The following is a 12,578-nucleotide window of genomic DNA, read 5'->3' as shown; positions in this document are numbered from 1 at the left end:
CTCTATATACTTGATGCAAGTAAATAGGATTTGGGATCATTGATAAAACTGCCTAGGACTATTCTAAACATTGCTTAAGAATTACTTACATTGCCTGTCAAATATGTTGCCTAAAATGTGGGCACTGATTATATATAGAAATGCATGTCCATTCTAATTGCAAGATCACATACTGAATTCTAGATTTTAATAGTTATTACACACGTTATATAATGTTTGCTTTTAAAACTATACAAAGTCAAACAACAAAAGCTCCAGCGGCTCTCACCTGTACAGAGAAGTCCATCTTTGTAGTAAAGTGCATACACTCTGGCACTGTGTCCAATTAATGATGAGGTCTCAAAGGCTTCATGGTCCTCCAGTTGCTTCATTCTTAAAATAGCCTTCAGGTTATTGGAGAGATGCCTGAGCTGGACTGCCCCACTCAGACTAATCAGGTGATCCAGAGCTTCGTTTTTCTGCAAGTCCATCAGAGAAAGAAATGTAACAGAAATGTTACATGTCTCAAAGCCCTTTCTTTCCATAAGGTTATGGAAAAATTTACCTGAGCCAGTGGCCCAGGGCCTGGGACCTTGTGCCGGGTTTACACCGACTAGGTGTGCTGAGGCTGCCAGAGCCTCGCAGCGGCCGGGTCCGTTCTGCAGCCATAGCGCCTGGCCCTGCGGCTGCCTTTCAGGATCTGCAGCCTCATGGGGGAGCAGCTTCCAGTGCTCCTTCCTTAATATTGTTTCTTGAATTTCTTCATTTATTTTGGTGTTTGTAGAGATACTTGGTTTTTTCCTCTCATGGCTTTTATGTTTGAGCTGTGCCTCTATGGTTTAGTGGAATGTCTGCTCTTTCAGTGAATACTCAGAGGTATGTGCTGGTGTGGCCAGGGAGCTCTAGTCAGTGCTTCAGGCTGGGGTGAGTATCTGGGTGACACCCAAGTTGGGTGTGGTAGATCTCTTCTTGTTAACAGAAGGAGGTGGGCTTAGTCACTTCTGTGGTCTTGATCACTCCCTTACCCCCTCTCTTCCAAGGTGATTAATGCCTGGGTGTTAGCCCTCTGTGGGTATCATATGCAACTGTGCTTCCACATGGACTGCACAAAGGATCTGTGAACCCCTCAGCGTGAGCCTATGTCCCACCGCAGTGACCTACCCCAGGCAGGCAGAGAGCTCTGAACAAAGGGAGCTGTTCACAGTGATTTCCCGGAGACCCAGCTACCCCGTGTACCCTGGCAAGCAGTCACAGTGTTCTCACTGTCTCAGCACTGAGGGCTTCCACGGTCCCGGGCTGCAAGAGGATCCACTCTGCCCTGCTAGCTGTCCCATCCACAGAGAGGCTGAGAGGTCCCGAGCCTGCTGCTGTGGGTGCTCCACCTAGGTGGATGGAGCCTGGAGCCCTGGAGCCTGTGACTTGTTGAGAGGTTGGGATCACCTCATATTCAGGCGTGCCTGCACCTTCTACACAGATGTGTGGGGTCTCTTCTGCTTCTGCAGAATCTCCACTGTGGTTTTCCCTGCAGATTTCCCCTGAGAATGCACTTTCTCCTTTCTCTCTCTCTCTCTCTTTCTTTCTTTCTTTCTTTTTTTTTTTTTTTTTTTTTTTTTTTACTATTTTCGCCTTGCCTAGAGCAAACTGCCCTGTTGCTATTCTGCCATCTTGGAATCCCCCCAGATATTGTGTTCTTTTAGAGGCATCATGCTATCTTGCTTCTTCATGTCTCCTGTATCTCTACATTGATGTCTACATCTGCTGTATTTGTCCATTTTTCTTTATAGAGTAGGGTTTGTTTTAAAAGCGTTTATGTTTAAAAGTGTTTATGGTTTAGCAGATACGCAACTTAATCACATGGCTTGTTGCTTTGGCTTTGGTTCTAGGTGAGCCCAATACTGTAGTCTCTGAGTGATTTCTTTTTTCTTAGTCAATGTCAGCTGTGTCTATAAATGGCATAGTGGTCTAGTGTGCTGCCGTTCCTAGAGATAGAAGTGTGACTTTGAGATGAATGAGTTTCCTGGGTATGTATCTTTTATCCACAGAGAGTTCAATGTCAGTCTCCATGACAAATGTGATAACCAGGGCTTTGTTCTATGTGCTAAGGGAGAACAGGGGTGGCTGCCCCCTTGCCCTACTGACAAGCCTGAGTGATGCTGGGGTTTGTGGCTCTAGGATTGTATCATACTAATTGACCTTTCCTCATATGGATAGACCCTCCCTCATGTCCTGTTTGCAAAGTCTAACTGGAACTGTGGCTTATAATGCCAACATCCGTAGTTCTAGGACTCGGGAATGTGAACTGGACCCTGTTCCAGTCTTACAGTGTGACTACAAGGTATACAAGAGATTTTACTCTGGAGGGTAAGAGTCCAGAGAGGTGGAATGCAGGTAGGTTCTTCCATTTGCCCACCAGGTAGATTCCAGTGCTGAGAATTTTAGAATGAATTATTCCAGTCCTGGTATTGCAGGGCATAGTGGGATCATTACCCAGGTCTCCCAGGTGGGAGATTTTTTTATGGGCTGGTTATGGCATTAGTCCCCAGAAGCTAAGGTGAGTTGCCCTTACTCACGAACAGTGAGTGTGTGAGTGTAGCCCCAGATCTCCCACTGTTGCAGAATACAAGGGCTCTGTCCTTTGCCCCACACATTGTCATGATTCTGACTGTGATGCTGATAGCACAGAAGCACGCTGCAGAACATGGTGCTCTTCAGAACTGGGGGAGGGGAAGGAAGCAAGTTGGCTTCCTTACTACAAGCTGGCAGTTGCTCAGACCCCAGTCAGCTCTCCAGGCTCAAGTAAGAGTCATTGGGTGACTGTGGAATTCCCTCTCAGCTAAAATTGTGAGCAGCGGGGTGTGGTGATTTCTTCCTATCTTGGCACAGTAAAATGGCAGCTCACAGCAGGCAGCTGGCTGGGACCAGCATGGCTGCCTGCAGTGGTATCTCTGTCTTCTCTCCTATGGTCCCTCGGAGCCCTTGCTTTTGTTTCTGTTTTTTCTACTTCATCATTGAAAATTTCCATTTGTCAGATCCCTGGAAATGTAAACCTTCCTTTGTTCTTTTCATATCCCAGAGCAGCTTCGGTTAGTGTGGCTATACCCTATTCAGCCATCTTGGATCTTTCTTAATTATGTATAGCTAGTACAAAGGATGTTGAATGTTCCCAACAGAAAAGAAATGATAAATATTTTATACCAATCACCCTGAACTAGTCATCAAACATTGTATACATGTATTGAAAGATCCCAGTGTCACCCATTAATGTGTACAGTTATTATGTGTCAATTTAAATTTAAAAATCTTTTATTATTTGGAAAGGCAGAATGAGAGAGAAGAGACATAGACACACACAGAGAGAAAGAGAGAGAGAGAGAATCTATCTATCTATCTTCCATCCACTGGTTCACTCCCCAAATTGCTACAAAACTTGGGTTGGACCAGGTGGAAGCCAGGAGCCAGGAACATCATCCAGGTTTCCTCATGGGTGGCAGGGGCCCAAGCATTTTGGCCCATCTTCTGCTGCTATCTCAGGAGCATTAGAAGGGAGCTGGATTGGAAACAGAATAGCCAGAATCTGAGCTAAAGCTTTGATATGGGATATCAGTATCACAGGCAGTGACTTAACAACCTGCACCATATCACCAGCCCTTAAATTTGTAAAAAAAAAAAAAAAAATTAAAATCCTTGATAGTTACTTTGTAGGTATTGACAAACTGATTCTAAAATTCATATGGAGAAGACCCAAAATATCCACCAAAATATTGAAGAACAGAGTTGGAGGAGTGACTGATTTTGGTGATGTCTTTTTAGCAATGATACCAAAAACATGATTTTTGAAAAAAAGTTGGTAAATTAGAGTTTATCAGTGTTTAGAACTATTACTTTGTGAATTACACTTATAATTTAAGAGATACTCCTGGGAGGAAATATTTTTACCATCGAGGTCTTCCACATGGCTGACAGGAGCTCAAGCACTTATCTATTATTCACTTCCTCCCAGATTGCTTTAGCAGGAAACTGCATCAGAAGTGGAGTAGGACTCTAACCAGGACTTGAACTGCGATATGGGATGGGAATGTCACAAATGTCAGCTTAACCTATTGTGTCACAAAGTGAGTGCCCCATAGTCTTTCCATAACCTTTTTTTTTTTTTTTTAAGATTTATTTATTTATTTGAAAGAGTTTACAGAGAGAGGTCTCCCATCCTCTGGTTCACTCTTCAGATGGCCACAACGATAGGGGCTGAGCTAGGATGAAGCCAGGAGCCAGAAGCTTCTTCTGGGTCTCCTATGTGGGCAACAGGAGCCCAACCTCTTGGGCAATCTTCTGCTACTTTCCCAGGCAATTAGCAGGGAAGGTGGTGGAGCAGCCAGGACTCCAACTTGAATGCATGTAGGATGCCTCTGCTGCAGGTGGCACCTCAACCCATTGTACTACAGTGCCGCCAGTGACCCCCTCCCAAAAGTCTTTTTAAATATTAGAAAATATTTATTTTCACCATATCAAATTAAAGTCTCATTGAAGGAATTACATGTACAGAAACTATCTAGAATTTGGTCCTAATGTGTTGGCTCTAGTTTTAAGTCTCAAAGGAAGAATTCATAATTCATATAACACTCAGAAATACCTGTTTCAGGTTAATAAGTAAGCATAAAATCAGAAATTTTCTTTTAGTTTTTATGAAGCTATAAGCAATCTACTTTTAAGAAATGCCTTGGGTTTTTAGCTTAAAAATTTTAATTTAATTCATAGTAATGAATTAAATCTTCAAAAGATCTTTGTTACTTAAACATTTTTTTTTTTTGAAAAGTAGAGATACAGGGGGCTGGTGTTGTGGTACAGCAGGTAAAGGTGCCATCTGTGATGCCAGCATTCCATATAGGTGTTAGTTCATGTCCTGGCTGCTGCACTTCCTACCCAGCTCCCTGCTAATGGCCTGGGAAAGCAGCAGAAGATGGCCCAAGTGCTTGGGCCCCTTCCCATTTTGGAAACTGGGATGATGCTCCTGGCTCCTAGCTTCCTCCTGGTCCAGTCCTGGCTGTTTCATTTAGTGAATGAAACAGCAGATGGAAGATCCTCTCTCTCTCTCTGCCTCAATCTGTAACTCCAACTTTCACATAAATGACAAATGAATAAATCTTAGAAAAAAATGTATAGAGACAGAGACATAGATCTTCCATTTGTTGGTCCACTCACCAAAGCCAACAACAGCTGAGGCTGGGCCAGGCCAAAGCCAGGAGATCAGAACTCAATCCATGTCTCTTATGTGGATGGCAGTGACCCAAGAAATTGAATCTCACCTACTGCCTTCCAGTGTTCACGTTAGTGGGCAGTTGGCATTGGAAGTGGAGCCAGAACTCAAACCCAGGTGCTCTGATAGAGGATGTCCCAAATATTCTGTCCCAAGTCTCTGGACTTCTGTTTAAAAACTCCTCAGTCCCTATTCTTTTAATCTCAAACTCTTTTGCCTTTGCTTCTGTTTTTTTATTCTTTGAAATATGTATGTTTGTATATATATGTATGTACACATATATGTACGTCCATATCCATATATATATTCCCTTGTCTCCTCAGTTTCCATTTATTCTATCTTTGATTTTTTTCTTTTTAAAAAATTTATTTATTTGAAAGGTAGAATTAGAGAGAGAGAGAGGGAGAAACAGAGAGAGAAAGTGATCTTCCAACCACTGTTTCACTCACCAAATGGATGCAATGCACAGAGCTGGACCAGGCCGAAGTCAGGAGCGTCTTCTGGGTCTCCCCTATTCTTGGGAATAGGGGCCCAAGGACTTGGGCTATCCTCCCCTGCTTTCCCAGCCCATTACTAGTGGAGCACTGGGGACTTGAGCCGGCACCCATAAGGGATGCCAGCACTGCAGGCTGGGACCTAACCTGTTGTGCCATAGCACAGGCTCCCATCTTTGGATTTTTGAATGGGCGCTGTTCACTTAAGTCTAATAGGCCTCTAAAGACTACTAGCAGGGGTGGGCATTTGGCCCAGCTGTTGAGATGCCACTTGTGATGGTGTTGCAGGCACTTGGGGAGTGAACCACAGAAGGAAAGATCTCTGTGTGTTTCTGTTTCTGTCTCTTTCAAATAAATAAAGATAAAGAAATAAAAAAAAAATAAAGATTACTAGCAAAACTTTTTTTTAAGAACTAACTAGGGGATTTGCTATCAATTCTCTTACGCATTTTGAAGCTGCATTTAAATGGAGAAATAACACCAAAATGCTTTGAAAGAGAAAAAGATTGTTCTCTATAAAAATTTTTAAGTTTCTACATCAAATGAAATTTATTTAGGGTTTGTTTCATATATTTAAATTAAATAAAATATGAAAGAGTATTGTACTAAAATATTTCCATGCTAACAGAAGTGCTGAATATAGTATTCATATGACAAGAAATTAATAGAGGATTTGTTTTGCAAGAAAAAGATGAAATTATGGGGCTAGCATTATGGTGAAGTAGATTAGGCTAACTCTTGAATGCCAGCATTCCGTATGTGAGTGCCAGTTCAAGTTCCATGTGCTTCCTTTCTGATACAGCTCTCTGCTAATGAGCCTGGGGAACAGTGGATGATGGTAAACACACTTGAGTCCCTGCCACCCATGTGGCAGACCTGGATGGAATCTCAGGCTCTTGGCTTCCACCTTTTCCATCCCTAGCCATTGAAGCTACTAGGGGAGTGAACCACCAGATAGAATATTGTATGTCTCTCCTTTCTCTGTCTCTTCCTCTCTTTCTGTCATTATGCTTTTCAAATAGATTAAAAAAATCTGTAAAAATTACAAGTATTATATGTTAATCAAAACTATTTTATAAAAATAGAAGAAATGAAAATGAACGAATAGATTAAAATAAATTTAAGGGGAAAGGAGGAATTGGGAAGATGTTGGTTATAGGACACAAAATTTCAATTATATAGGAGGAATAAATTCTATTTTACATCATGGTGATTATAGTTGATAACAATATCTTGAGTACTTGATAATTGCTGAAAAAAGTGTTCCCACCAAAAAATATAAGTATGTGACATAATGCAGATTTCTGTAGAATGCATAATCTTTATTTTCTTTGAGGAATCTGACATTTGATGGCATAAAGGAGTTATTAATGTTTTAAAAGTAATAGTGGTATGGTAGTTTTTTTTGTCCTTTTATTTTATTTTTTTAAGGGAAAGAGTTTATTGGGGGAAACCTGACAGACTGGAGGGAAGGGGCAAAAAAGGAAAGAGGGAGAAGGAGAGCAAAAGAGAGAGAGAGAGAGAGAGAGACAGAGTGTTCAGGAGACGGAGACAAAGAGAGTGTCCTTATATTTTAGAAATGCAGAGAAATAATGAATGCAATAAAATGATGTCTGAGATGGGCTTTAAAATAATCTCATGAAGTAGAACAAATCATAGAAATATAGATGCAACAAAATCCACCAATCTTTGGCACTTGGTAAAACTAAATGATAGCTACATTGGAGTTCATTATACCATTTTTTTCCTTTTGTCTATGTTTTAAATTTTCTGTAATATTAAAACATTTACATATGTATAAGTATGAAGTTAAATCAACATTTCATTTCTCATTCTCATAATTTTTTACTCTTACTCATAATGTTCTTAATTGTTAGGAAGAGACAAGGAATTTGTTGGAAATTTTTCATTACTCTGTTTAGACGCAGGATGGCACTCTTTGAATAAGTAATTAGCCAAAGTGAGTAAGTTCCTCTACAGTTCTGCTCCTTCCTAGGGCAGTTTGTTTTAGCTGAGGGCAAAAACTTTTCAGATAGAGTATACAGGTGATTACTGCTCAACCTTATTTTTCTGTGCTGTCTGTCCCCATGTACCTATTTGAAAAATTAAGGAAGGTTTTAAAGTTCATGACTATTTAAAAAGTGGTATGACACAAAACTTGCTTTGTGTCCACTTTTTTTTTTTTTTGGTATTATTGCTCTGAGATTTAGCCACTTCATGTATTTTACACACACACACACGAATTATCTTTATTTAATTCTATCAGTTCAATACCAACCACAAGACCTGTTTCCATATTTTAATGGCATTTAGCCAAAAACCCTCTGATTAAAATGAGGGCTATCGATTCTGTGGACAGATGCTTTCCTCTTTCAAACCTCAATGAAGCACTGAAAGAACTTTATTCTTGGACATTCTGAGTCTGATTCATGCTTTCTTTTAGCCAACTATTCATGGATTCACCAGAAGAATTACACCTACTACCTCCGGTTTAGGAAGAAAAAAAGATCAAATGGGCAATAATGTTAGCAGAAACTTGAAATTTAAGAATTGGTATTCAGAAAGGTCCTCCTTCCTACCCCCTTCCTTCAAGTCCAATTCCGCTTTTTGGTTGTGGCCATCGGAAATTGACTTGGCGTTAACCTAGGACTGGACTTTCAAGGCGTCAATTTTCCCCTCCCCCAGTCTCAGAAACTTTTAAACCCTACACTCAGCGGTAGAGACAGATAAATGATGCAGCAGATTACACCACTGAAAGACAGCATTTGTCCTGAGCTATTTTCACATTTTTTCCTGTTTCCGATTTGTGTGCCAGACTTTGTTTGCTTGCTCAGGACATGGAAAACATATTGGGCATATTCTCCACAGTTTAACGCCAGTGGCTTTCTCCCAGCAAATGAAAGTGAAAGTGCTACATTGTAGTGGTATTTTATCCTTAAAGACTGGACTGGCAGCTGGTGTGTGAACCTATGGGGATGGGGGGGGGGGGGAGGTAGGACTGGGAAGCTTGAAGAACCGGTTCTGAGGTTTTGTTTGTTTATGTTAAGATCGCAGCGGGGTTCCTGTTTTTTTTTTTTTCCTTTTTGGTGGGGAGGTGGGCTGACTGCGGATTTATTTTCATTTGGGCAGTCACTGAAGTTTCATTCAATGTACTTACTTAATAAAAAATGCACTCCACTTGCAGCTTTTCGTGGTTGCGCTTTAAAACACCATCCAGTCTCACCCTCATCTGGAAATAATGCAAGCTTGTCTCTTCCTCCGCTCCCTCCTCCCCACTTTTCTTTCTTTCTTTTTTCTTTTTTTTTTAAAGCCCCACATAACCTGAAGTCAATAATCAGATGGAAACTGTGCTGGTCTTAGTTTACTTTTCCTTTTGGTGGTAACTTTAGTTGTTGAAATGTATATAAAACACACAGGCATTTTGTACACACGTAGCTACCGCGTCTTGAAATCTGCATACTCCATTGATCTATAAAGTTTGCTGTAAGTTTCCTCAGCGGTACTGTTTATGTGCAACTTTTAACATTTTTATTGTGTACACTTAAAAAAAATGCACGGAGAATGACACAGGAGATCTTAACAGTGACATTAGTCCATCTAAAGTCACTCATCTACCTCCTCCCTTCCTTTTTCCAAGAAACTACTAATAACAAACCAGGCTAGAGTTTCTGAAAGAGGTTAGAGAAGGAGGAGGAAAAAGAGGCGGAGTAGGTTAGGGGAGAGAGGTTAGAGAGGCCAGAATTTCTCTCATTCACAGGGTGGAAAAGTTGACATTGTCTAAGCCCTTCTGAATGGCTGGTAGTTGGTTACCCTGATTGTACCTCTACTTCCCCTCCCCCTCCACGTGACGACCCAGGACACATGCGCACCCGACGCAGCCAAGGCACATCTGCAGACTGACGTCAGTGTGCTCTGCCTCCGAGGAAAAGCTGCCAAAATTTTCTCCTGCTGCAATTCAAGTTGGCTGGGGGCCGGTAGTGAGATCTAGGGCTACTTCAACAAAACTTTGCTGCCCTTCCTGCTCCTCTTGTCTTCTTTTCTCCTGATACCTTTTGATGCTCTGCACATGTTATTTGCATAGCAAAGGCACTAAGCTGTCCAGGAAGAGAGGGCACCACTTCCACCCCCAATAAGTCTTTTTCCCTTTCTTTCTTTCTTTCCTTTTTTTTTTTTTTTGAAAGTGGTGGAGGGGGGGTTGGAGAAAGAAGGTTTGCAAAGGCAGCATCTCAGGGTGATAGCCTGCTTGTATTGAAGGTATCTCTTTTTCTGCCAAATTGTAAAGTCTCTTTTCTAAAGCCTGGGTTAGCCAGACTATAGGGTTTTATTCTGGCTGCAGAATAACTGCAGAATAACTGGTGTGGCTTTGCAAGGGGGGGGGGGGCAAAAAAAAAAAAAAAAAAGGAGAGGGAGTACGTGAGTCGTCCAGTGCAATCTCTATTGTTTGAAACTTACTTTTTAATCAGAATTTGAAGATGAAAACGGTAAGGAAGACTTCACAATATTCAATGAAACCTTTTTTAAAAAACTTGTGCTTTGCTTGTCTTCGGAATAACGCTTAGAAAACCTCTCTCTCCCTCTCTCTCTCTCCCTCCCTCTCTCTGTGTATGTGTGTGTGTGTGTGTGTGTGTGTATGTGTGTTTTATGGCAATGAGTGAGCTTGACTGAACTCATTTTACAGATAGAAATCTTTTTAACTCCAGACTAGTCGGGGGTTGTAGAATTCTGGGACTTGCAAGTATTTTATGATGCAAAAATATGATTATTTTATGAATATACATGTTTTGTGCAGTGGACTTATTATGATTATTGTGGTCTCTTAACTGATCACCAAATAGTCATCAGGAAAGTAATGATGATGTGTGTGTTTTAAATCGATTTTCAGTTTTCCTCAAGAAAAATCTTCTGCATTTTATAGTTTCATGTCAGTCTTAAGTATTCAGACAAGTGCATATTTTATGTGTGGGCTCAGGGAGTAGCATTAATGTGCGAGCTGCAGCCCTGATGCTCTAGGATCTGTTAAGCTCTTAATAGGCTAATCAAAGAGATGGAAGCGTGTGTTTTTGATTTACTTTTGGCCACTTGGGACGTGCTAGACTCATAGCCCTCCGGAGCCTTGTTTATCGCGGTATGTCTGTATATATGGTGTATGGGACCAAAGTTCAGGGATATGGGAGGGGGAAGCTAGAATGCTGGATGGAGTATTGGAAAACCTTTTCCTGATAGTGTGTGCTTCAATTCCCGTCTGATAATTTCTGTCCTTGTATTAGAGGCAAAGAGCAAGAGAATGAGAAAGCGCACTGAGAGAGAACAAGAGTGAGTTTTCTTACTCTTGTTTTTATTTGAGCTGCCGGTGCAACGCGTTTGGGCCAAATGCCAACTGTCTGGGTCACACGCGTTTTATCCAAATAGATTTAGCGCTGCTGTCTGGAAATGGGCTGCTGGATGTTAACGTTAGGATCACAACTCAAACAGGGCAGCTCAGACTGTTACCCTCTGTCTGGGTGAAGTGGAATAGGAGGAGGGGGGCCGAAGGCCAGGGTGTGCAGTGGAGTGGGAAGAAAAAATTGAAGCATGGCTTGGAACTTTTTAAAAAGACACTGGAGTATGTGATTTGCAGCATATTCTTTTATGATTGGATTTTTTGGGCTAATTTTCTTTTTTCTTCTTTTTTTAGCTTACATTGATTAGACTGAAACTTTTTATATGTGGGAATGACAGTTCTTAGAATTCATGTCAGGGAAAGAAAGGTAACATAAAACTGGTATAGCTGAGGGAAATTAAGAAAGTTAATTTTAGAGATCATTGTTTTCCTGTGTTTCACAAAGTGGCAGCTGCAATTTGATTTATCTCAATTTAGTGCTTAAATGTGATCATTGATATTTTGGATTTTTGAAGAACAGCACATAGAGGCAAATAAGTAATTTCAAACAAATAAAATCCATTCATTTGCCACAGTTGGCAACAAATATCAGTATTATGTTATTTCTATTTTTGTGAACCCCAAGAGGAAAACCTACAGCGTTAAGACCTAAAATATTATAGTATTTTCATGTTTGGTCCAATACCTGTAAGACTAATTCTACTGTTGTCTACTGTTACTACTTCCTCTTCATTTCCTTAGCAACCACTAGCAGCTACTCGTGGTTTAGTATGGACCTGTCTGCCAAATCTTACTCTGTTTGTGACTTTAGTGAGAATGAATAAAATTAATGAATTAACAGAGTTAAAAGCATATTTGGAATATTTTTAGGGGAGAAAAAGAGGAGGGGAAGTAGATACTCTCTTAGTTCCCCCAAAAGACATGGTTATCAACATATTGAATAGCCCCAAGAGAAAAAGATGTTGATTTTTCTTTTCCAGGAAAGAAGTTCTGATACAGATAACATATATTTACCTTGTTATCTATAAAAATTTTGGGTTTATATTAATTTAGGCCTTGACTTTTGTAAGTTGTGTTTTATATTTTAACTTTTGACTCCTTTGCTTTTATTGATAGGTAAATTTTGAGTAATTTGTGTTTAATTATATATTGCCTTGGAGACTAATCTCAGAAAGTTTATAAATGACCTTTGTACTTAGAAACCTAGTCATGTTCTTGGCAATTAGTTGCTGATGAGAAATATTTACTGAGAGAGTAAATGGGAAATGAAATGAAAAGTTAATTTTCATGTGTAAAAGTTAAATATTCAAAGGGAGCATGGAATTTTTGCTTCTTGGATGGAGACCAAATCAGCCTTAAAATAAATAATAAGAGTTAAGATGGATGAAAGAAGTGGAGAGGGATTTATACATGTTCTTTAGCTCCATAATAATAGTTCATGAGAGGAAATTATTACCTTGGCTACACTCAGATC

General features: G+C 40.4%; 1 protein-coding gene across 3 annotated transcripts in view; it reads left to right on the top strand.

Moving 5' to 3' along the window:
* Nucleotides 1-12,578, top strand: part of CENPK (centromere protein K) — an 80,437-nt gene that overhangs the window by 61,026 nt on the left and 6,833 nt on the right. The window contains exon 12 of one of the 3 annotated variants that reach the window (XR_011382066.1): nucleotides 3,980-4,091. The exons of 1 other annotated variant lie outside the window; for it this stretch is intronic. Coding sequence is in view for 1 of the 2 variants with exons in the window: in XM_070056765.1 (XP_069912866.1) it covers nucleotides 3,980-4,024 (45 nt within the window). In the remaining variant the exon portion in view is untranslated. Of the gene's footprint in view, nucleotides 1-3,979; nucleotides 4,094-12,578 lie in introns of those variants that run through there. One more of the 3 variants, XM_070056765.1, reaches the window with a different exon arrangement.

The sequence above is a fragment of the Oryctolagus cuniculus genome, chromosome 14 (assembly GCF_964237555.1).
Source record: "Oryctolagus cuniculus chromosome 14, mOryCun1.1, whole genome shotgun sequence".
NCBI classification, from domain to species: domain Eukaryota; kingdom Metazoa; phylum Chordata; class Mammalia; order Lagomorpha; family Leporidae; genus Oryctolagus; species Oryctolagus cuniculus.
Note: the sequence above shows the minus strand (reverse complement) of the source record. Positions and strands in the feature narration are given on the sequence as shown.